The following is a 21,759-nucleotide window of genomic DNA, read 5'->3' as shown; positions in this document are numbered from 1 at the left end:
AAATCCCAGCCCAGCTCTGGCAGAGAAGCTTGGCAACCTGCTGGAAGCAGCCACCTTCTGGGCTCCACGTGGGAAGTGGGAAGAATGAAGCGGCAGTCCTTGGATGAGACTCATCCTGAAATTTAACCCTTCCTCTGCCTGGTGATCACAGACGCCACCTGGGGAGGCTGGGTCAGGAAAGGGGAAGAAAATGATACTCCATGCAGCTGTGCACAGGATTGGGGTCCTTGGAAGACAGGCTCTTCTTTCATCCCTTCAACTAGCCTTGCAAATTGTGTTCCTTTAGTGTGTAGGGTTGGGGGCTCTTGATTTAAAAGTTGCTTTTATCAGGATTCTAAAGAGCCTTGCCTTATCACTATATCTTTCAGCTTTTAATTGCTAAAGAAGCCACTTGTGGCTTCACAAATCCAGCATTTTAGCCATGGCTCCATCCCAGTATTACTGTGGAAATTACCTCTGTTCCCTGCACCCCAGTTATTCCATCTGTAAGGTTTTCTAATCACCTGGCTTTGTGACTGCTATAAAATTTGTAACAGCTGGTAAAATTCTGTTTTAATTTATTGACTTTTTATTTATTTGAGAGAAAGAGGCAGAGAAAGAGAGAGAGAATGGGCACGCCAGGGCCTCCAGCCACTGCAAATGAACTCCAGATGTGTGATCCCCCTTGTGCATCTGGCTTATGTGGGTCCTGGAGAGTTGAAGCGGGAACTTTTGGCTTTGCAGGCAAGTGCCTTAACTGCTAAGCCATCTCTCCAGCCTTCTTTTTTTTTTTTTTTTCCTTTTTGAGGTAGGGTCTCACTCTAGCTCAGGCTGACCTGGAATTCATATGTAGTTTCAGGATAGCCTGGAACTCACAGCAATCCTCCTACCTCTGCCTCCCGAGTGCTGGGATTAAAGGTGTACACCACCACTTTTTTGGTTTTTCAAGGTAGGGTTTCACTCTAGCCCAGGCTGACCTGGAATTCACGATGTACTCTCAGGGTGGCCACAAACTCACAGTGATCCTCCTACCTCTGCCTCCCAAGTGCTGGGATTTAAAGGCATGCGCCACCATGCCCAGTCCAACCCCTCTTATTAACTAGTCTCTCTTGATTTTCAAGGTAGGGTCTCACTCTAGCCCAGGCTGACCAGGAATTCACTATGTAGTCTAAGACTGGCCTCAAACTCACAGTGATTCTCCTTCCTCTGCCTCCCACCTGCTGTGATTAAAAGTGTGCGCCAGTGCTGGAGGGATGGCTTAGACATTTGCCTGCAAAGCCAAAGGACCCAGGTTCGATTCCCCAGGACCCATGTTAGCCAAATGCACAAGGGGGCGCACATGTCTGGAATTCATTTGCAGTGGATGAAGGCCCTGGCACACCCATTCTCTCTCTCTTCCTCCTACTATTTCTCTGCCAAATAAATTAATTAAATTAAAATTTTTAAAAAAGTGTGTGCCACCACACCTGGCTCTGTTCTACTTTCATGTCTTTGTTTTTGTGGCCCACTGAATTTAATTAGGGCTGCTTGCCTAAGCATGGATGGGGGATGCTGTTCACCAGAACTCAGGCAGCTAAAGAATGGCCACTAAAGAAAATGTTTCTCTCCTAGTAACCATTAGCTCCCAATGAATCCTCAGGGAGGGACAGGCTTTGTGCATTCTGTGAAAACATGGTTGACCAGATCATGTACAGGTCTTTTTTTTTTTTTCTCAATTTTTATCCCCCCCCCCAACTTACTCATTTATTTGAGAGAGAGAAAGAATGGGTGCACAGGGCCTCTAGCCACTGCAGTTGAACTCCACATACATGCACCACCTTGTGTATGTGGCTTATGTGGGTACTGGGGAACTGAACCTGGGTTCCTAAGTTTGCAGGCAAGCACCTTATCTGCTAAGCCATCTCTCCAGCCCCCGCTGTCCCCCCCCCCTTTTTTTCTGAGGTAAGGTTTCGCTCTAGCCCAGGCTGACCTAGAATTCACTGTAGTCTCAGGGTGGCAATCCTATACCCCTGTCTCCTGAGTGCTGGGATTAAAGGCATGTGCCACCATATCTGGCTTTAAATCTTTTTATTTATTTATTTTCACACTAGGACCTCTAGCCCCTGCAAATGAACTCCACGTGCCTGTGCCACTTTGTGCATCTGGCTTCACATGGATACTGGGGAATTGAACTCGTGTCTGTGACTTTGCAGACAAGCTCCTTAACCTCTAAGCCATCTATCTCTCCAGCCCCTGTGCAGGTCTCGTACAGGTTAATGACAGCCACTGTGAGCTCATAAAGGCAGTGGCTGTTTCACATCTGGAAGGCCATGTTTCAGAGACCCATTCCTCTTCTGGATCTTAAACTCTTTCTGCCCTGTCTCCACACTGTTCCCCTGAGCCCTGGAAGGGGTGATGCAGATGTCGCATTTGGCACTGAATGCTCAGCATTCATTTATTTGTTCTTAGCACATTGGTGAGTTTTGTTTGGGTCTCCCCAGTACTCACTACTAACTGGAAAAAGAAGCTTCTCGAACCAAAGCGGAGAACACCACTGATTATGAACGTAAACACAGATATCAGAGCAACTTGATGACCTCAACACATCCATCTAGTCAAATAGCAGTGGTAGCTCTCCTCACGTGATCTCCCTAGCCACAGGCAGGCCTCACAATCACGTAACAGTTGGTTACACCACAGCAGTTAATGCCACTGTTGTATCTGTTTAGCTAGTAAAGTTCACAGTAGTAAAGATTTCTAGTTTCCTTTTCATCTGGAAAATTCTAAAAAAATCCTCACAAAATGCTCAAGTGAGAAGAGAGGAAGGAATTACTATGACAAGCATCCTGTTAGGAAGGAGAAGTTGAGTCTCCATTTTGGTGTGTTTGCGATAGGGAGTCCATGCTCCCCAAGTAATGAGCAAGGCCCAGGGCGAAGGCTGCAGAACTGCTTAATTAGAACCCCAGTCAGAATGCCTGGAACTGAAGCCCTTCCCTGCACATCGTCATGCTGTGTGTCCACAGGTGCAACACCCCAGGGGCACCGCAGAGCCCACAGGATTCTCGCGTCAGTGATGGCGAGTCCCCCACCACCTCATCCAGGGCAGCTGGGCAATCCTCCGTGCCAGGTAAGACAGTGTGCTGGGTCGGGCTCTGGCCTGCCTGGAGGGAAGATGAAACCATCCTGCAGCGTCACCTGGTGTGCCTCTCCCGGCAGCCTTGCTTCCTCTGACTGGGCTCCCCTGTGTCTCCTCTCACATGGGAGTCACCAGCCCACCCTTGGCATGGAGAGGATTCAAGAGTAAACTGAAAGAACCGGGCGTGGTGGCGCTCACCTTTAATCCCAGCACTCGGGAGGCAGAGGTAGGAAGATCGCCGAGAGTTCGAGGCCACCCTGAGACTACATAGTGAATTCCAGGTCAGCCTGAGCCAAGAGTGAGACCTTACCTCGAAAAACCAAAAAAAAAATTAAAGAGTAAACTGAAAGGAAGAGCAGAGTGTCAGGAGCAGTGATCCTGGGACAGGTGGGTTGTCCCCTGAGACTGAACTCTGACAGCTTGTCAGCTGTGCCATGCAGCCCAGCCCTCAGAAAGAGCAGGAGGCTGTGAGCAGTGATGGACAGGCCACTAGATCCCTTTCTTCGTGGGTTAGCTCACAGCATTTTAAATTGGTAGATGCAGTTTGTTGGGTTTGTTTTCTTTTTTTTTTTTTAATTTTTATTAACGTTTTCCATGATTATAAAATATATCCCATGGTAATTCCCTCCCTCCCCACCCCCACACTTTCCCATTTGAAATTCCATTCTCCATCATATTACCTCCCCATTACAATTATTGTAATTACATATATACAATATCAACCAATTCAGTACCCTCATCCCTTCCTTTCTCTTCCCTTTATGTCTCCTTTTTACCTTACTGGCCTCTGCTACTAAGTATTTTCATTCTCATGCAGAAGCCCTGTTTTCTTTTGTTTTGTTTTTGAGGTAGGGTCTCAGTCTAGCTCAGGCTGACCTGAAATTCACTGGCCTTGAACTCTCAGGGATCCTCCTACCTCTGCCTCCTGAGTGCTGGGATTAAAGGCGTGTGCTACCACGTCCGGCTGAACTTTGTTTTGTTTTGTTTTTTAGTACTTTTTTTTATGTGTTTGAGAAAGAAAGAAAGGCAGAGAGAGAATGGGCACACCAGGGCCTCTAGCCATTGCAAATGAACTCCAGGCTCATGTACGACCTTGTGCATCTTGATTACATGGGTCCTGGGGAATCGAACCTAGGTCTTTTGACTTTGTAGACAAGTGCCTTAACCACTAAGCCATCTCTCCAGCCCTATTTTTTTTAAAGCCAGGCATGGTTGTGCACACTTTTATTTTATTATTATTTATTTATTTATTTATTTATTTATTTGAGAAAGAGAGAGGCAGAGAGGGAGAATGGGCGCACCAGGGCCTACAGTCACAGCAAACAAATTCCAGACGCATGCACCACCTTGTGCATCTGGCTTACGTGGGTCCTGTGGATTGAACCAAGGTCCTTTGGCTCTGCAGGCAAGCTTCTTAACTGCTAAGCCATCTCTCCAGCCCTAATTTTGATTTTTCAATTAAAGAACTACCAGGGTATTACTTCGATCCTGAAAAGAACCGCTACTTCCGCTTGCTCCCTGGTCATAACAACTGCAACCCCCTCACAAATGAAGGTATCCGGCACAAGGAAATGGAGAGGAAAAGATTGCAGCTGCTGGAGGAAGAGAACAAGCAGAAGGTGAGCTACGAGCTACCCTCAGGGCCGCCCAGTGTCCTCCATGCCTGCCAGCGGCCGTCTGCTGCTGAAAGTGCCTGCTGCATAGGTGCCCGTGGCACTTGGTGTGGGTGCCATAGGTGGTGCGGCCTCAGGCTCTCTAAGACATGGAAATAATGAAAATAAGAATAGGCATGAAATCCCTTGTTCCTACCTCTTCCTGTTCACCGAGCAGCATCGGCAGTTCTTACGTGTTGTTCCACAGGGGAATCTGAGGAAGCATGATAGAATTTTTTTTTTTTTAAATGTTTTATTTATTTGACCGAGAAGAGAGAGGGAGAGAATGGGCACACCAGGGTCTCCAGCTCTTGCAAACAAACTCCAGATGGGTGTGTCCCCTTGTGCATCTGGCTAACTTGGGTCCTGGGGAGTCAACCCTGGGTCCCTTGGCTTTGCAGGCAAACACCTTAACCGCTAAGCCATCCCTCCAGCCCTTTTTTTTTTTTTTTTTTTTGAGACAGTCTCATGTAAACCCAAGGTAGCCTAGCACATGCTGTGTAGCTGAAATGGGTCTTGAACTTCTGATCCTTCTGCCTTCACCTTCCAGCTGCTGAGGTTATAGGTATGCACCACCACGCCTGGTTTATGCAGTGCCCTGGATCAAATCCAGGGCTTTATGCGTCCTAGACAAGCACCCTACCAGCTGAACAACATCCCCAGCCCACTGACAAGATTCCAGTGACTATATTTTTTTATATGGAAAATCAGACCAGGCATGGTGGCACACATCTTTAATCCCAACACCCAGGAGGCAGAGGTAGGAGGCTCACTATGAGTTCAAGGCCAGTCTGAGACTGCATAGTGAATTCCAGGTCAGCTTGAGCTAGTGAGACCCTACCTCAGAAAAAGAAAAAAAGACAGACTAAAGAGATGGCTTAGCACTCTAGGTGCTTGCCTACAAACGCAAAGGATCCAGCCAGGTTCAATGTCCCAGGACCCACGTAAGCCAGATGCAGATGGTGCCTTATGCGTCTGGAGTTCATATGCAGTGGCTGGAGACTCTGGAACACCCATTCTTTCTCACTCTGTCTCCCTCTTTCTCTCTTTCAAATAAATAAATAATGAAATCAGGATGCTGGCTTAGACATATAGATGCCACCAGCAGTCAGACTGAGACAGAATAGACAGATTGAGATGCCACAGTATTTTGTTGGTCGGTGGGCATTGGTCAAGAACACCCTGGCCTCAGGATCACTAGGTGGGTGGAGAAGGTGACAAAAGACTGAGGCATCTGGCCTTGCTCTGCACAGTGTCTTCACTTCCTCAGGGCCACATTGTCAGCAGCTTGGACAGACGTGTGGCACAGACTCCAACCTATGTGTGCCTTCTAGTACTGGGCAGAGAACACTGTCGAGTTTGTTTGCTTATTTGAGAGAGAGGGGACAGAGAGGAAGAATGGGCGTGCCAGGGTCTGCAGCCTCTACAAACAAAATCCAGATGTATGTGCCACCTTGTGCATCTGGCTTATGTGAATTAAACCTGTGCTCTTTGGCTTTGCAGGCAAGCCCCTTAACTGCTAAACCATCTCTCCAGTCCAACTGTCAAGTTTTTTCTGGTTTTGTTTTTTTTTTGGGGGGGGGTGTTCAAGGTAATGTCTCACTCTAGCTCAGGCTGACCTGGAATTCACTATGGAGTCTCAGGGTGGCCTTGAACTCACAGCAATCCTCCTACCACTGCCTCCCAAGTGCTGGGATTAAAGGCGTGTACTACCATGCCGGGCTAACTGTCAAGTTTTTATGCAGGTAATTTCGGCCCATTTAGTACCTGTGCCATTCATCATGTCCTGTGAAACTAACAATAAATCTTCATTGAATCTCTCTCTCTCTCTCCCCCTGCCCCCCCTCTCTTTCTTTCTTTCTTTCTTTTCTTTTCTTTTTTTTCTTTTTTTAACTTAGAAAGTAGCTAGAATGGGATTTAATACATCTTCCTTGCTGTGGAAAAACCAGCTGGGTTTTCTCAACATCACCAGTTATTGCCGGTAAGGAAACATCTTGTTTCTTGATGAATGTTCTTTCCTTGTCCTTGTTTCTGTGGTCCACAAATTCAGTCAGAAGAGACCATGTGCTACTCTGAAGGGCTCCAGTTTGCAGTCTGTTTCTCATCTTAAACCAGCCCTGATTAACTGGTTCTAAAATGAATGAGGGAGGCTCATGGAGGAGGCTAGAGAAGGCTAGTGAGGAGAGGGGATTTAAGCAGGAACCACTTAAGATCCTGTGATCCTCATGATGACCTCCTTCCTGAGGCCCTTTTTTGAGTTGTCACTAGAAGTGCTGCCTTAAATGAGTACGTAGGCATCAAAATACTTGTGATGGAAGGCTAGCAATGTAGCTCAGTGGTAGAACAGTTGCCTAGCGTGCCTAAGACCCTAGGTTCAATCCCCAGTACTGGGAAACAAAAACAAAACATTTAAAAAAAAGTCATGATGTCTGAAACAGTTCTAACTAGAACTGATGAGACAGGCCAAAGATTGAAAATTCCCTCTCACTTTAGTTTGAAGAAGCCAAATCTCGGGTTGGGCTGGTGTACTCCAGGTAAAGCTAGAAAGGCAGGATCTGCGTGACGCCAGGTCTGGAGCTAGTTCTGCCGCCTGCTCAGCATGTGAGGTGGCTTCTTAGGCACCTTGAAGCAGTGCCCCCTTCAAGGAAGCCAGCTATGCAGAGAGGCCTCCTGTATTTCCTTTCCGAGTGGGAACGGGCATCTAGTTAGAACATCTCTTCAGTGGGAACCTGACGGGCCCCAAGCACCCTGGAAGGAGACGGGCAGCGAGGCAGGTGCCTTCACCCTGTGCCTTCAGCCTGTGGTTCGTCTCAGCATATTCTCTTCATCCCCAAAGACAGTCTGTATAAATCACACTCTGCTGTGAACTCTTTACTTCTGGGAAGGGGCTACCTACCTGCTTCGTCGTCCTGAACATTTTGTGTGACAGCTCACGTGGACATGGGAGTAGGAAAGGGCGGACCCCCGCCCAGTCTTCCTTGATTTACTGTTGACGTGACTTCCTTGCTATGCTGCCCACACTGGCCCAGATCTCCAGGGCACAAGCGATCCTCCCACCTAGCTGGGAATATGGGTGTGTGCTGCCGCACCCTGGCTGTCCAGCTGTGGTGTCTGCGCCCTCTGTCCAGCTGTGGTGTCTGCGCCCTGTCTCCCGCTGTGGCGTCCGCGCCCTCCTCACACCTGTTTCCTCTGTAGTTTAGCCCACGAGCTACGAGTGAGCTGCATGGAAAGGAAAAAGGTCCAGATTCAGAGCTCGGACCCCTCGGCTTTGTCCAGCGACCGCTTTAACTTCATCCTGGTAAGTGGGAAGCCGTGGTGGCGTGAATGGAGGTACCCAGTGGGTTTAGGCGTTTTAGCAAAGCTTCTTGGATTTCCAGCCGCCTGGCTGGAAGAGGCGTCACTGTGAGCAGATCCTAGGGTGCAGCCCTAAGCTGTTGTTTGGGTGGGGTCTGATTTCCAGCCTAAGACGTGCAGAGCGCTTGGCCTCTGCCTGGGCTCCCCGAGCATGACTGCTCGTGGCGCTGGCGGTGGTATTTCTGTCTGCGTGGACCTGTGCCAGGGGGCCGGCTTCTGCCATTATGGAACTTCCCCTAGGCCCGTAAGCTCGCTGTTCATCCAGGAACATAATTTTGCACAACTCAACTTGCAGAGTCTAGGCAGTTTCATCAATATCCATACATCCAAACCCCATATATGTATGCATGTGTTCCGTTCCCAGAATTAGATATACCATAAACAAAATAATAAATTGGGAGAATATATCCCCCCCCCCTTTTTTTTTTAAAGCAGGGCCTCACTGTAACCCAAGCTGACATCAAACTCATGGTGGTCCTTCTACCTTAGGCTCCCAAGTGCTGGAATTAAAGGTGTAAGCCGCCATGGCTGGCACAGTTTTTTGGTTTTTCGATTTTTCGAGGTAGGGTCTCACTCTAGCCCAGGATGACCTGGAATTCGCTACATAGTCTCAGGGTGGCCTCGAACTCACAGTGACCCTCCTACTTCTGCCTCCCGATTGCTGGGATTAAAGACGTGCACCACCACGGTCCCGGCTGGAAATAATTTTTGGAAACTGTGATGTACTTTTGTTTAATGGGTCTTGGAGGAGTTATTTATTGAGTCTTTAAAAACACGTAACTTGTTGGTGCATGCATGTGTAAGCGTGCACACCCAGGCCAGAAGACAGCCTTGATGTGTTTGCGCTCCACATTCTTTGAAGGCTCAGTTAGTTACTTTTGGTTTTGAGGTAGGGTCTCACTGTAGTCCAGGCTGACCTCGAACTTACATTGATTCTCTTGCCTCTGCCTCCCTAGTACTGGGATTATAGGCATGCTCCACCACACCCGGTTTGGAGGCTATATTGACAGTGCAAAGGAACATCAGACTGGCTGGCCCCATGACCTTCGGGTTCTCTAGGCTCCGCTGCCCATTGTTGTGGGCACATTGGAATCACAGATGCATGTGCCACTTTGCATCTCACTTTACTTGAGTGCTAGGAAACTGCATTCAGATTGGTAGGCTTTGCAAGCAAGTGTCTTTAACCACTGAGCATCTCCTCAGCTCTGTTTTTTGGTTTGTTTTTTTTTTTGTTTTTTTCAAACAGAAAGAGAGTTAGCATACCAGGACCTCTTACCCCTCAGACAAATTCCTGATTCAGGTGCCACTTTGTGCATCTGTCTTTAATGTGGAAGCTGGGCAATCAAACCACGGCCAACAGACTTTGCATGCAAGTGCCTTTAACTCTAGTGTTTTTTGTTTGTTTGTTTTGTTTTGAGGTAGGGTCACACTAGCCCAGGGTGGCCTTCAACTCATGGCGATCCTCCTACCTCTGCCTCCTCAGTGCTGGGCTTAAAGGCATGCACCACCATGTCTGGTGCCCCCTATTGTTTGTTGAGGTAAGGTCTTTATGTAGTCTAGGCTGGCCTCAAACTGACAGTTCTCCTGCCTCAACCTCACAAGTGCTGGAATTACAGCCACTATGTTATGTTCTTAAGTGAAAACAGGAAATTTTTAAATTGTCTGTCATCCTAATGCACACTTTTCTATTGTACCTTTCCATTCAAAGTTTCTTTATCTGTCTTTTTTGAGGGGCTGGGGCTACACACAGGGCCTTATGCATGTTAGGCAACTGGTATACCACTGAAGTGTACCCTCAAGTCCTATAATGGCTCTTTAATAGTCATGATAGCTTATGGATTAGGAATACAGTTTTGCCTTCTCTTTTTATCCACTAACATAAGTAGCTTTTTTTTTCTTCCAAGGTTGGGTTTCACTTTTTAGTTTAGGTTGAACTGGAATTCACTCTGTAGTCTCAGGGTGGCCTCAAATTCATGGTGATCCTCCGACCTCTGCCTCCCGAGTGCTAGGATTAATGGCGTGTGCCACCACACTCTGCACAAGTAGCTATTTTAGCCCAGGCTGACCTTGAATTTCCTATATAGTCTCAGGATGGCCTACTTCTACCTCCTGAGTGCTGGGATTAAAGGCATGCACCACCATGCCAGGCTTTCTTGGGGTTTTGGAGGTAGTGTCTCACTCTAGCTCAGGCTGACCTGGAATTCACTACGTAGTCTCAGGATGGTTTAGAACTCACGGCCATCCACCTCCTACCTGTCTGCCTCCCGAATGCTGGGATTAAAGGCATGTGCCGCCACCACCCGGCTCAGATGTCACTGGGTAGTTTTCATGTGTTCTTCTGGGCCAGTACTGGGATTCTTCCAAGCCCAGTTCTGAGGAACTCACTGAGGAGTTCCAGTTTTCTGGCCCTGCCCCCTCTGTGCCATGTTCTCTAGAAGTGTCAGAGCAGACTCCTGTCAGTGTTTGCCCAGAGCCCACAATACCCAGTGGGGAGACATCCGGCCAGCCCCGCAGCGGAGCTGTCACCCAAGGAAACGCACAGAGCATGGGGACCGGGACAGAGGGGCAGGTGGGTAAGCAGCTCACCCGGCTCAGCCTGAGAGACCACCTGCAGCCCACTTCCCTCCAGGCAGATACCAACAGTGACCGGCTCTTCACAGTGAATGATGTCAAAATTGGAGGCTCCAAGTATGGCATCATTGACCTGCATGGTCTGAAGGCTCCCACGTTCAAGGTGCACATGCATGAAAACCTCTACTTTACCAACCGCAAGGTATGTGTGCCTCTTCAGTCTTGTACCTTTTGAACCCAAAGGCACCGCAGTGGTTGACCCAATCTGGAGAGGAGAGAAGAGTTTCGTGAAGAATGCAAGTAAGGGCTGGAGAGAGGGCTCAGCGGTTAAGGCACTTGCCTTCAAAGCCTAATGATCCAGGATCGATTCCCCACTACCCACATAAAGCCAGATGTGCAAAGTGGCACATGCATCTGGAGTTCATTTGCAGCAGCTAGAGGCCCTGACACCTCGCCATTCATTCTCTCTCTCTTTGCAAATAAACTAACTTTAAAAACCTTGAAAAAAAAGGAATGCAAGTGAGCTATCTCACTTTTCCAAGAAAGAAATTGATTATTAGTTCCTGAGAGCCCACATAAACAGGAGGGAAGGCCCCAGAGCTTCTTTTCTTAGAAGAGAAAATGAGCTTAGATGGTGGAGGTGGGTTTAAGGCTGTGAGGTTTTTTTTTTTTTGTTTTGTTTTGTTTTGTTTTGTTGATTTCTCAAGGTAGGGCCTCACTCTAGCCCACGCTGACCTCGAACGCACTCTGTCGCTCCTGACTGGTCTCAAACCCACAGCAATCCACTGACCTCTGTCTCCCAAATGCTGGGATTAAAGGCATGTACCACCACACCTGGCAAAGCCATGAGGCTTTTTGTTTGTTTGTTTGTTTGTTTTTTAATATATTTAATTAATTTATTTATTTGAGAGAAACAGAAAGAGAGAGGGAGAGAATGGGCGCGCCAGGGTCTCCAGACACTGCAAATTAACTTCAGATGCATGCACCCCCTTGTGCATCTGGCTTATGTGGGTCATGGAGAATCTGGCATCCTTTGGCTTTGCAGGCAAGGGCCTTAACTGCTAAGCCATCTCTCTAGCCCCCAAGCCATGAGTTTTTGTTTGTTTGGTTTTGGTTTTTTGAGGTAGGGTCTCGCTGTATCCCAGGCTTACCTGGAATTCACTATGTTGTCTCTGGTAGCCTCAAACTCATGGCACTTCTCCTACCTCTGCCACCACGACCGGCCCAAGCCATGTGTTTTAACTGGCCATCATGATATTCCCTCTGGAAGGGTCAGGAGTTACCTGAAAGGACAGTCTGTGGCACATGGGCCTCAGTGGCTGTTCGTCAGAGCAGTATATCTGCCAGCTCTTAGGTTTAAGTAAATGTCAGGTGCTCTCCAACAAACAGATGTGACTTTCTGTTCAGTCGGGATGTGAGGTCTGAGATAGATACAGATTGGCAATGGCTTGTAGAGATATGCATGGTGGCTGTAATCTCAGCACTCAGGAGGCAGAGGCAGGAGGATTACTGTGAGTTCAAAGCCAGCCTGACTGCATAGGAACTGTTTTAAAAAAAGAGAAAGGCCCGGCCATGGTGGCACAGTGCCTTTAATCCTAGCACTCGGGAGGCAGAGTTAGGATTGCTGTGGGTTTGAGGCCAGCCTGGGATTATAGAGAGAGTTCCAGGACAGTCTGGGCTATAGTGAGACCTTCAAGAAAGAAAGAAAGAGGGCTGGAGAGATGGCTTAGTGGTTAAGCACTTGCCTGTGAAGCCTAAGGACCCCGGTTCAAGGCTCGATTCCCCAGGACCCACATTAGCCAGATGCACAAGGGGGCACACGTGTCTGGAGTTTGTTTGCAGTGGCTGGAAGCCCTGGTGTGCCCTTTCTCTCTCTCTCTCTCTCTCTCTCTCTCTCTCTGCCTCTCTTTCTCTCTCTCTCTCTGTCACTCTCAAATAAATAAAAACGAACCAGAAAAAAAATTTTTAAAAAGAAACAGAGAGGGAGAAAGAGAGAGATAGAAAGGGAGGGAGAGAGGGAGGGAAGAAGGGAAAGGAAGGAAAGAAATAGGGAAAGAGAAAGGGAGGGAGAGAAGAAGTGGGGAAGAGAGAAAGAGAGCCAGGCATGATGGCACATGCCTTTAATCCTGTCACTCCAGTGGCTGGCTTGTGGGTGATACAAGATGGTTTGGATATTTAAGGTTGTCTCCTGATAGCCCTGGCTTTGGACCCGGGGTGGGGGGTAGAGGGGGCTATATACCAGATACCCCACCATGGGGCCCATGCTGACTTGGAAGGACTGAGGCCTAAGGTTTACTCACCTCCCTCGAGGCCCAGCATGGCAGAGCAGGGGGCTCCACAGGCTTCCCTCCCGCCCATTTTAAGAAGAGCAAGACCTGGAGAAAGCAGTTACATCTTGGGTTGGGGTGTAGCGTAGGGTTAGAATGCTGCCTGGCTAACATGTGCAAGACCTTGGCCTTGGTCCCCAGGACTGTGGAGGGGGAATGGTCACGTGTCTGTGTCCCTCCCAACTATTCTGTAGGTGCTCATTTTACCATGGCTGCCTGTGAGTTGACAGTCAACCCAGTCTTTCCGTCCTGCGCCCTCTCCAGGTGAACTCTGTGTGCTGGGCCTCGCTGAATCACCTGGACTCCCACGTTCTGTATCCTTTGGCAGATGAAGAGGCGTGGTAGGCAGCCACATCCTAGGTGGACTTGAGCATCTGTGGACTTTGTGAGGTGGAAGCTTAGTGGCTGAGGGCTGGGCCATTCTGCATTCATTTCTTGCTGTTTGGAAGAAAACTGTACCTCAGCAGGCAAGAAACCCCATGGAAACATGAGGTGTGGAGATGGTTATTACTATTATGATTATTTTATTATTATTATTTTGTCTGTCTGTTTTGTTTATGGAGGTAGGGTTTCACTCTAATCCAGGCTGACCTGGAATTTGCTATGTAGTCTCAGGCTGACCTTGAACTTCTGGTGATCCTAATAACCTGAGCCTCCCAGGTGCTGAAATAACAGCAAGATGGCTGTTTTTTGTTTGTTTGTTTGTTTTCCAAGGTAGGATCTCACTCTAGCTTAGGCTGACCTGGAATTCACTATGTAGTCTCAGGGTGGCCTTAAACTCATGGTGATCCTTCTACTTTTGTCTCCCAAGTGCTGGGATTAAAGGTGTGCACCACTGGAGATATTTAATATGGAGCTTACCTCCAGAGGCCGTGTATCATGTCCGTGTCACACCTTCAGGGGGTTGTAATGTGGACCTAGCTCCCTTTCAAGTGTTTCAGCTTGCAGTGAGTTGTGTATATGTGCTCATTCGACCAGTATCTGTTGAGCATGGGATTAAAGGGCATGTGCCACCTTACCTGGCTGCAGCGGCCTTTTAACTGTGTCTTTGGTATTTAAAAACTCTGAAGCTAAGCGTAGAAAATATAAAGGTGTTAGATACTGGACAATGAGTATCTGCCCTCATTTGTTAATTCGTGTTTTATAACTTTTTTTTTCTTTTTCTTTTCTTTTTTTTGAGTCAGGGTCTCACTCTACAGTCCCAGGCTAGTCTCAAACTCGCAGCGATCTTCCTCCCTCTCTACCTTCTAAGTGCTGGGATTAAAGGTGTGTGCCACCACTCCCAGCTTTTCTCCCAGGAGAGCCTTCTACCCAATTGTCCTTAACAGCTTTTTGCAGGTTGTGCCTCATGGGCCTTGCAGAGACACCAGGCTGTGCCACTCTGCTCCCTGCATCACTGTTTGTCAATAGTCAGCCAGGTATGGGATCCATTCCCTGAGGGGGAAAAAACAAAAAACCTATTGGTCTGTGTTGTGGGCTTCCCAGGAGCTGCCTTGAGATTTCAGTGAGGAGATAAGGGTGCCCAAGACTGGGTGGCCCTGGTTCAGAGTGGGCGGGGAGCCACAACTCAAGACAGCACTGTGGAGAGTTCCCTAAGCCCGTCCATCTCAGGACCAGATTGGATTACTGCTCCCTGCTTTTGATCCCTTTGGGTTCATTTCATTAGCCAGAGCAGAGGTGAAGCAGATATGGAACCAGTGCAGGACGTAAGCAGGTTCGGGCTGCCTGGAGCGATCCTTCAGAAGATCATGCTCCAGTGTGGGGCTGGTTGAAGGCAGCCGGCTGTTGCTTCCTAGCTGCATTCCAAATACTAAGCTTCTAGCCTTTCAGAGAGCTAGGATCCACGAGACAGGGTCAGCTTTAAGAGTGCAGGCTTCCGGCAGAGCTGGCTAGAAGCCCAGCTCTTCCTTTCCCATACTTAAGCAGATGACCTGACCTTTGGAAAATGAAGGCAATACCTACTCTGACAGGTTCCATGCAGAATTAGATGAAGCCCTAAGAGGCAGGCGTGTCTTAATAATCAATTTACAGATGAGGAAACAGGCCAAGAAAGGGTCAGGTCTTGCCTCACAAAATTCACAGAATTATAAGTTAACAGCTCCCTTTGGGGAGAGGAAGAGTTGATGTGAGAGTAGTCATTAGGACAGGGAAGGTAGGCTCCTAGGGTCCTGGAGTGTTTTATTTCATAGCCTGTGTGGTAGGCATGTGGCAATATTAGCTTTGAGATAACTCATGGGGCTGGGTACTTAGGAGTTACCCTCGGTGCATATATTCTTTTAAATATCTCACTTGAGAGCACACAGCTCCTAGTAGGGCCAAGATTGATACAACCTTGACACCACCCTGTCCCCGTGACAGCTGTTAGCACTGAACTCCACAGTCCGGATCTGGACTGGGAACGTGAATGCACCTTGAGCCAAGCATCCCAGCCAGTCTTTCTCTGGCCACCACAGAATCCAGAAGACGGCCAAGGGAGAGACCCTGTTTTAGTTCTAGAAGCTGGAAATTCCGAGCGCGTGGTGTTGGCCTCTGCTGAGGGCCTCCGTGCTACATCATAAGATTGGGGGCAGGGGCATCCCATGATGAAGCAGACCAAGTTTGCTAATGGGGGTCTCTTCTTCCTGTCAATCCATCCATGCCACCATGCAGCCCAATGTTCATGACCTCATCTAACCTTCCTCCTTGCCTCCTGAACACTCTACCTGCAGATACCATCAGGATATGTCTTTTGTTTTTCAAGGTAGGGTCTCACTGTAGCCTAGGCTAACTTGGAATTCACTCTGTAATCTTAGGGTGGCCTCAGACTCACAGCAGTCCCCCTAAAACCTCCCAAGTGCTGAGATGGCTGTGTCTTTGTGTGATGAAATTTCCACACATGAATTCCAGGGGACACCTAAGCCAAGGTGTGGCCCTCTGAAAAGCAGCCTCCCAGATCTGGTGGTCACTGGTCAAGAAGCACACAGGGAAGCTCTCTGGGTCTTGCTTACTTTTTCCTGTCCTCCTCAGCAGGTGCAGACCGGCCCGGCATGCTCAGCAGTTTCCGGATCCCCGGGGCCTGGTCCTGTGCGTGGTCCCTGAACATGCAGACAAATAACTGCTTCAGTACCGGTAAGCTGCGGGACTGGGGAGAGCGCTACCAGACCCGGGGACCTGGGTCTCACTAACCCATCTCTGTTTCCCCCAGGTTTGTCCCGGAGGGTCCTGTTGACCAATGTGGTGACAGGACACCGGCAGTCGTACGGAATCAGCACCGATGTCTTGGCCCAGCAGTTTGCCGTCACGGTTCGTTGGGCTGCCTTCAGAATGGAATGTGTGCTGGAGAGAAATTGGATTTCCCTAGTGTAGCCCTCAGCCCTCCTCTTTGACAGGGAGGAAAGAGCTTTAGAAAGGATTAATGCATTGCGCTGTCCAGTGTGTCCAAGTGACAGTTGTATGATCCAGAAAGAGTTTCTAAGCTGGCTTTAGCTAACTTACTGTTTAAATGAGCTGTTAGCAATTCTTGAATGTTTGGATGATTAGACAGCAGACAAAATCCTTTTTTGTTGTTGTTGGTTGGTTGGTTGGTTGGTTTTTCGAGGTAGGGTCTCTAGCCCAGGCTGACTTGGATTGAAGGAGTGTTTCACCAAGCCCAGCTAAATCATTTTTAAAATATGGGAATTGGTGCAGTGGTGCATCTGCCTAGCAGTCCGTCCCCAGAACCCGAAAACAGTGTTTAACTCTGGAACTACTTCACAGCACTTAACTAGTGTTCATACACACCTTTCAGGTTAAAAATGAAAATCTCATTGTTACTGTATTTCAAAATAATTATCTATGAAAGATGCCATCCTTGGGCTGAAGAGATGAACTTAGCGGTTAAGGCATCTGCCTGCAAAGCCAAAAGACCCCCCCCCCATTCAATTCCCCAGGACCCACATAAGCCACATATACAAGGTGGCACATACATCTGGAGTTTGTTGCAGTGGCTAGAGGCCCTGGCACGCCCATTCTCTCTCTCTCTTTCTCTCATAAATAAATTAAAAAAAATTTTTTATACCATCTTTTTTTTTAATTTTTAAATTTTTATTAACATTTTCCATGATTATAATAAAATATCCCATGGTAATTCCCTCCTTCCCCACCCCCACACTTTCCCCTTTGAAATTCCATTCTCCATCATATTACCTCCCCATTACAATCATTGTACTTACATATATACAATATCAACCTATTAAGTATCCTCCTCCCTTCCTTTCTCTTCCCTTTATGCCTCCTTTTCAACTTACTAGCCTCTGCTACCAAGTATTAATACCATCTTTTAAGAGTGTGGAGTATGGTGGCACACACCTTTAATCCCAGCACTTGGGAGGCAGAGGTAGGAGGATCATTGTGAGTTCAAGGCCACCCTGAGACTACATAGTGAATTTCAGGTCAGCCTGGGCTAGAATGAGATCCTACCTTGAAAAATTGAAAAAATAAAAAAGATGTGTGGAGGAAGGAGCCCACCAGCCTGCTCTGGGTGGGAAGAGCTCATCATCACTCAGATCTTCTTCAGACCAACACCTCACCTGGCTCTCTGCTCTCTTCTACATCGTTACCCTAGCTTCCTGTCCAAAGCCTTGGCAGAGATAGGGTACCATCAGTTTGACTTCAGTCAGAAATGCCAAAAAGGGACTGTAGGGCCACCTCCAAGCACCTAGGAGCTCCCCACAAGGATAACACTGGAGGATATGCAGGGTCTAATTCTTCTACCCTCTCACACTCCTTCAACCCAAGTCCACAGTGCCAGGGGCCCGGATGAGGTGGGGAGAGGAGGCTTGCCTTGGGGCAGACATGCCCTTCCCAGCCTCCTGTGCAGTTAGTGATAAAAGCTAGGCACTGAGCAGTCCTTGTCTCCACAGACTCCTTTGCTGTTTAATGGCTGTCGATCTGGGGAGATCTTTGCCATTGATCTGCGCTCTCCAAGTCAGGGCAAGGGCTGGAAGGCCACCCGCCTGTCCCATGACTCAGCGGTGACCTCTGTGCGGATTCTGCAGGAGGAGCAGTACCTGATGGCATCAGACATGGCCGGAAAGGTAGAGAACACTAACTTCCTTAGTCCTTGCCACACAGAGGTTCTGCAGTCATCCTCAGTACCAGGACATCAGGCAGGGAAGTTGTGGGCTATCCCAGGTGCTCCTTTGCTGCCCATCTCCCCAGCACCCCGGGGGCCAAATCTGGCTGAAAATTCCAGAAGAATCTCTGGTTATGTGATTTCGATGGACTCAGGGCTCAGGAGTGAGAGAAGTTGATCTTTGTAACCTGAAGAGGCCGCTGGACGCCGCCCTACCATCCGGGCTTCACACCTCATGTTCACCATGGGCCTGCTGAACCAGCCCACGTGACCCTCTGTGCTTCTTCCCACAGATCAAGCTGTGGGACCTGCGGGCAACTAAGTGTGTGCGGCAGTATGAAGGCCACGTGAATGAGTACGCCTACCTTCCCCTGCATGTGCACGAGGAGGAAGGCATCCTGGTGGCAGGTACGTGGAGAAGGGGACACATCCTCAACACTCAGCTAGGGCTCCAGCAACTAAAGCTGCAGGGAGAACTAAGGTAGTCAAAAGCAGACTCACTCTCTCTCAAATACAAATAAAAATAAAATAAAATATATTTTAAGAATGGAAAGGGCTGGAGTGATGGCTTAGCAGTTAAGGCGCTAGCCTGCGAAGCTAAAGGACCCAGGTTTGATTCCCCAGGACCCACATAAGATAGACGTACAAGGTGGCACGTGCGTCTGGAGTTGCGTTTGCAGTGGCTCTAGGCCCTGTGCTCTGTCTGTCTGTGTGCCTCTTTCTCTCTCAATTGTAAATAAAAAAAAATATATTTTTTAAAAGAAAAAAAGCATTGATGGAGACTGTGGACAGTCGCAGGGGAGTGGAGAGGAAGTAGGGATTTTGACAGCTAGTTCCCCATGTCAGTGGGGAGACGTCACCTCAGAAACAGGCAGGTGAGGTGCAGGATCCTGTTCCGTCAGCAGGATCCCATCATGCACTGCATAGTCCAGAAGCTGTTCCTGCATCACTTTGCCTAAACTTCGGTTCCCTTTCTTTTTTTTTTTTCTTTGAGTTAGTTCTCAGGCCGACCTGGAATTCACTATGTCTCCTCAGGGTGGCCTCAAACTCATGGCTTCTGCCTCCCCGAGCGCTGGGATTGAAAGTGTGCCCCACCACGCCCGCCCTCATTCCACGTATTTACTGTTGTTTATTTGCCATTCTCATCAATACCAGCTTCATCTCAGAAGAGATTCTGTGTTCTGGGTGATGAAGAGGCGGGTGCAGGTAGCTTGCTTAGCTACAGTAGGGAACTGTGCAAACTCAGCTCATCTTCGCTGAGGCCTTCGAGCTACCCAGCGGCCACATGAGCAGTCTTTGACCACTGAAGACCTGCTGTTCTCCAACTGCAGATCTCTAGAGTGTATTGCGTCGGAGCTGTCACAGTCCTGGCTGTCCTATGACATACTGCTCAGCGTGTGGAGCCCTGGAGACCTTAACTGGTCTTTATATCAATTTACTTTATTTTATTTATTTATTTGAGAAAGAGAATGGACATGCCAGGGCTTCCAGCCACTGCAAACAAACTCCAGATGCCTGTGCCACATTGGGCATCCGGCTTATGTGGGTACTGGGGAATTGAACCTGGGTCCTTGGGCTTCGCAGGCAAGTGCCTTAAGCACGAAGCCATCTCTCCAGTCCCTTAAATGGTCTTTTAACCTATAAAGAACTCGGGGGGATGGGAGCTATAGTCTGAGCTGGGTGTGTTGGCACACATCTTTAATCCCAGCACTTGGGAGGCAGAGATAGGAGGATGGCTGTGAGTTTGAGGCCATCCTGAGACTACATAATGAATTCCAGGTCAGCCTGGGCCAGAGTAAGACCCTACCTAAAAAACAACAACCAAAAAAAAAAAAAAACTATAGTCTGCTTTGTCCCCAAAATGTAATGAATTTGGGTGATTTGCCTGGTTACTGTTTCATCCAAAGAATATTGGTTGTCTGGTATGTAGGGCAGAAGTGCTGGGCACCCACTGAGTGGCCTTTGATACAAACAGAAGCAAAGTCCTTGCCCATGAGCCAGGAGACTTGCTAAGCACCTAGTGTTACACAGCCAACCTGTGCTTTTTCCCTCTTTGAATATCTGCAGCTAGTTCGGACTCTAGAGCAGCAGAACGACTTTCCGTGAACGGGTCTGGGCTCAGGTGAAATCGCAGTTAGACCCGAGGAGCCATGTCGGCCTGGCCAGGGCTTTCCTCTGTATTTTCACACTAACTGGCTGTGTCTTCCCTCTTTCTTAGTGGGTCAAGACTGCTACACAAGAATCTGGAGCCTCCACGATGCCCACCTGCTCAGAACCATACCTTCCCCATATCCTGCCTCCAAGGCTGACATTCCAAGTGTGGCCTTCTCCTCCCGGCTCGGGGGACTTCGGGGAGCCCCAGGGCTGCTCATGGCCGTCCAGCAGAACCTTTACTGTTTCTCCTACAGCTGATTCTGTCCTGGCAGCTAGAAGGGCAGGTGGAACTAAAAAGGAGTAAAGAGAAGTTTATTTCCATTTCTAACAAGGGCTTTGTTTGCTTATTTTTCAAGGGAGGGTTTCACTGTAGCCCAGGCTGACCTGGAATTCACTTTGTAGTCGCAGGGTGACCTCAAACTCATGGCAGTCCTCCTACCTCTGTCTCCCAAGTGCTAGGATTCAAGGTGTGCACCACCACACCTGGCAGGCACATTTTATGTAGTGTCAGTATATACAGATGGCCGCTCTAGCTGCTGGGGCAGGTGGTAAAGTGGCTTGCATGTGGTAAAGTGGCTTACATGAAATGCCTTCAGTAAAGTTGTTACAGTTAAATTGTGGGCTCAGAGAGCGTGAAAGTCCTTTTCATAAAAGGTACTTATTTACTTGTTCTATTCTTCAGAAGTTTCCCTCCTTTATTAACAAAGCATACTGTCCCAAGACTGGCAAAGACTAAAATGACTCAAAGCTGCTTTTTCCTGGGAGCAGCTTAGTGGCCAACTTCAAGTCCTTGAGAAGGCCAGGTGGGTGGAGCGAGGAGGGGCAGATCATGGTCATGGTCTCTGCATCCGTACAGAGTAAATATCCAGGACTGGGTTTGGAGCCATTAAACTTGGCTTTCTGAAATGCAGGCTCTGTGGGCCTCAGGGAGTCTCCTTTTGTTTCCATGCATAAACACAGGGAAGATGGGTCTTTTGAAGTGCTAGTGGTTTTAAACAGCCCTGAACCTACCTTTGTGGGGATATCTAACACAATGTGAGGGACAGCAGCTTCTGTTCACTGCAGTGGTTTGAATGTCAGCTCCAGAGGCCTGTGGCCAGAGAAAAATTAGCTTTGACTTCTCGTAATCTTGGAACTGCAGTTTGTGAAATATTTATTCAAAGTGTTAACGGTCCTCTTGCGACCAACCAATAAAATAGAAGGAACTTATGGTGTAACATGTCGCTTCTGCACATGGTCCTGGAGGTCATGATGGTTGGGCTGTCTTAACAGCAAATCCCTGTGTAAAGCCTCTAGAGATCTCCAGCGAGGGGAAGACACTGAGATCAGCATTGCTAGCTGTGCTGCGGAGTTTTAGGCGGCTGCTCCGCGCCCATTCAGCTCCGCTCCCTCCCTGCCCTGCCCCAGGAGCCTGACCCCTGGCCTCTCTGAGCTCCAGCAGCCCAGGCAGGTCCAGGCAGTGGGAGGTCGCAAGGAGGCAGAGGGAAATAGCACGACATGGTGGGAGTTTCAGTC

At 48.5% G+C, this 21,759-nt stretch overlaps 1 protein-coding gene across 5 annotated transcripts in view; it reads left to right on the top strand.

Moving 5' to 3' along the window:
* Dcaf4 (DDB1 and CUL4 associated factor 4) overlaps window positions 1-21,461 on the top strand; it is a 32,051-nt gene extending 10,590 nt beyond the window's left edge. For 4 of the 5 annotated variants that reach the window (XM_045155422.1, XM_045155426.1, XM_045155423.1 and 1 more), the window contains 12 exons: window positions 2,982-3,085; window positions 4,559-4,713; window positions 6,645-6,727; window positions 7,942-8,044; window positions 10,730-10,873; window positions 13,263-13,312; window positions 14,337-14,416; window positions 16,005-16,106; window positions 16,183-16,280; window positions 17,879-18,052; window positions 18,384-18,498; window positions 20,309-21,461. In XM_045155422.1, coding sequence (XP_045011357.1) covers window positions 2,982-3,085; window positions 4,559-4,713; window positions 6,645-6,727; window positions 7,942-8,044; window positions 10,730-10,873; window positions 13,263-13,312; window positions 14,337-14,416; window positions 16,005-16,106; window positions 16,183-16,280; window positions 17,879-18,052; window positions 18,384-18,498; window positions 20,309-20,502 — 1,402 coding nt within the window. In that variant the 3' untranslated portion in view covers window positions 20,503-21,461. The remainder of the gene's footprint in view (window positions 1-2,981; window positions 3,086-4,558; window positions 4,714-6,644; window positions 6,728-7,941; window positions 8,045-10,729; window positions 10,874-13,262; window positions 13,313-14,336; window positions 14,417-16,004; window positions 16,107-16,182; window positions 16,281-17,878; window positions 18,053-18,383; window positions 18,499-20,308) is intronic. The other variant, XM_045155424.1, reaches the window with a different exon arrangement.
* The last annotated feature ends 298 nt before the right edge of the window (window positions 21,462-21,759 follow it).

The sequence above is a fragment of the Jaculus jaculus genome, chromosome 7, assembly GCF_020740685.1.
Source record: "Jaculus jaculus isolate mJacJac1 chromosome 7, mJacJac1.mat.Y.cur, whole genome shotgun sequence".
Lineage (NCBI taxonomy): Eukaryota > Metazoa > Chordata > Mammalia > Rodentia > Dipodidae > Jaculus > Jaculus jaculus.
This window is presented reverse-complemented; position numbering and strand designations above follow the sequence as displayed.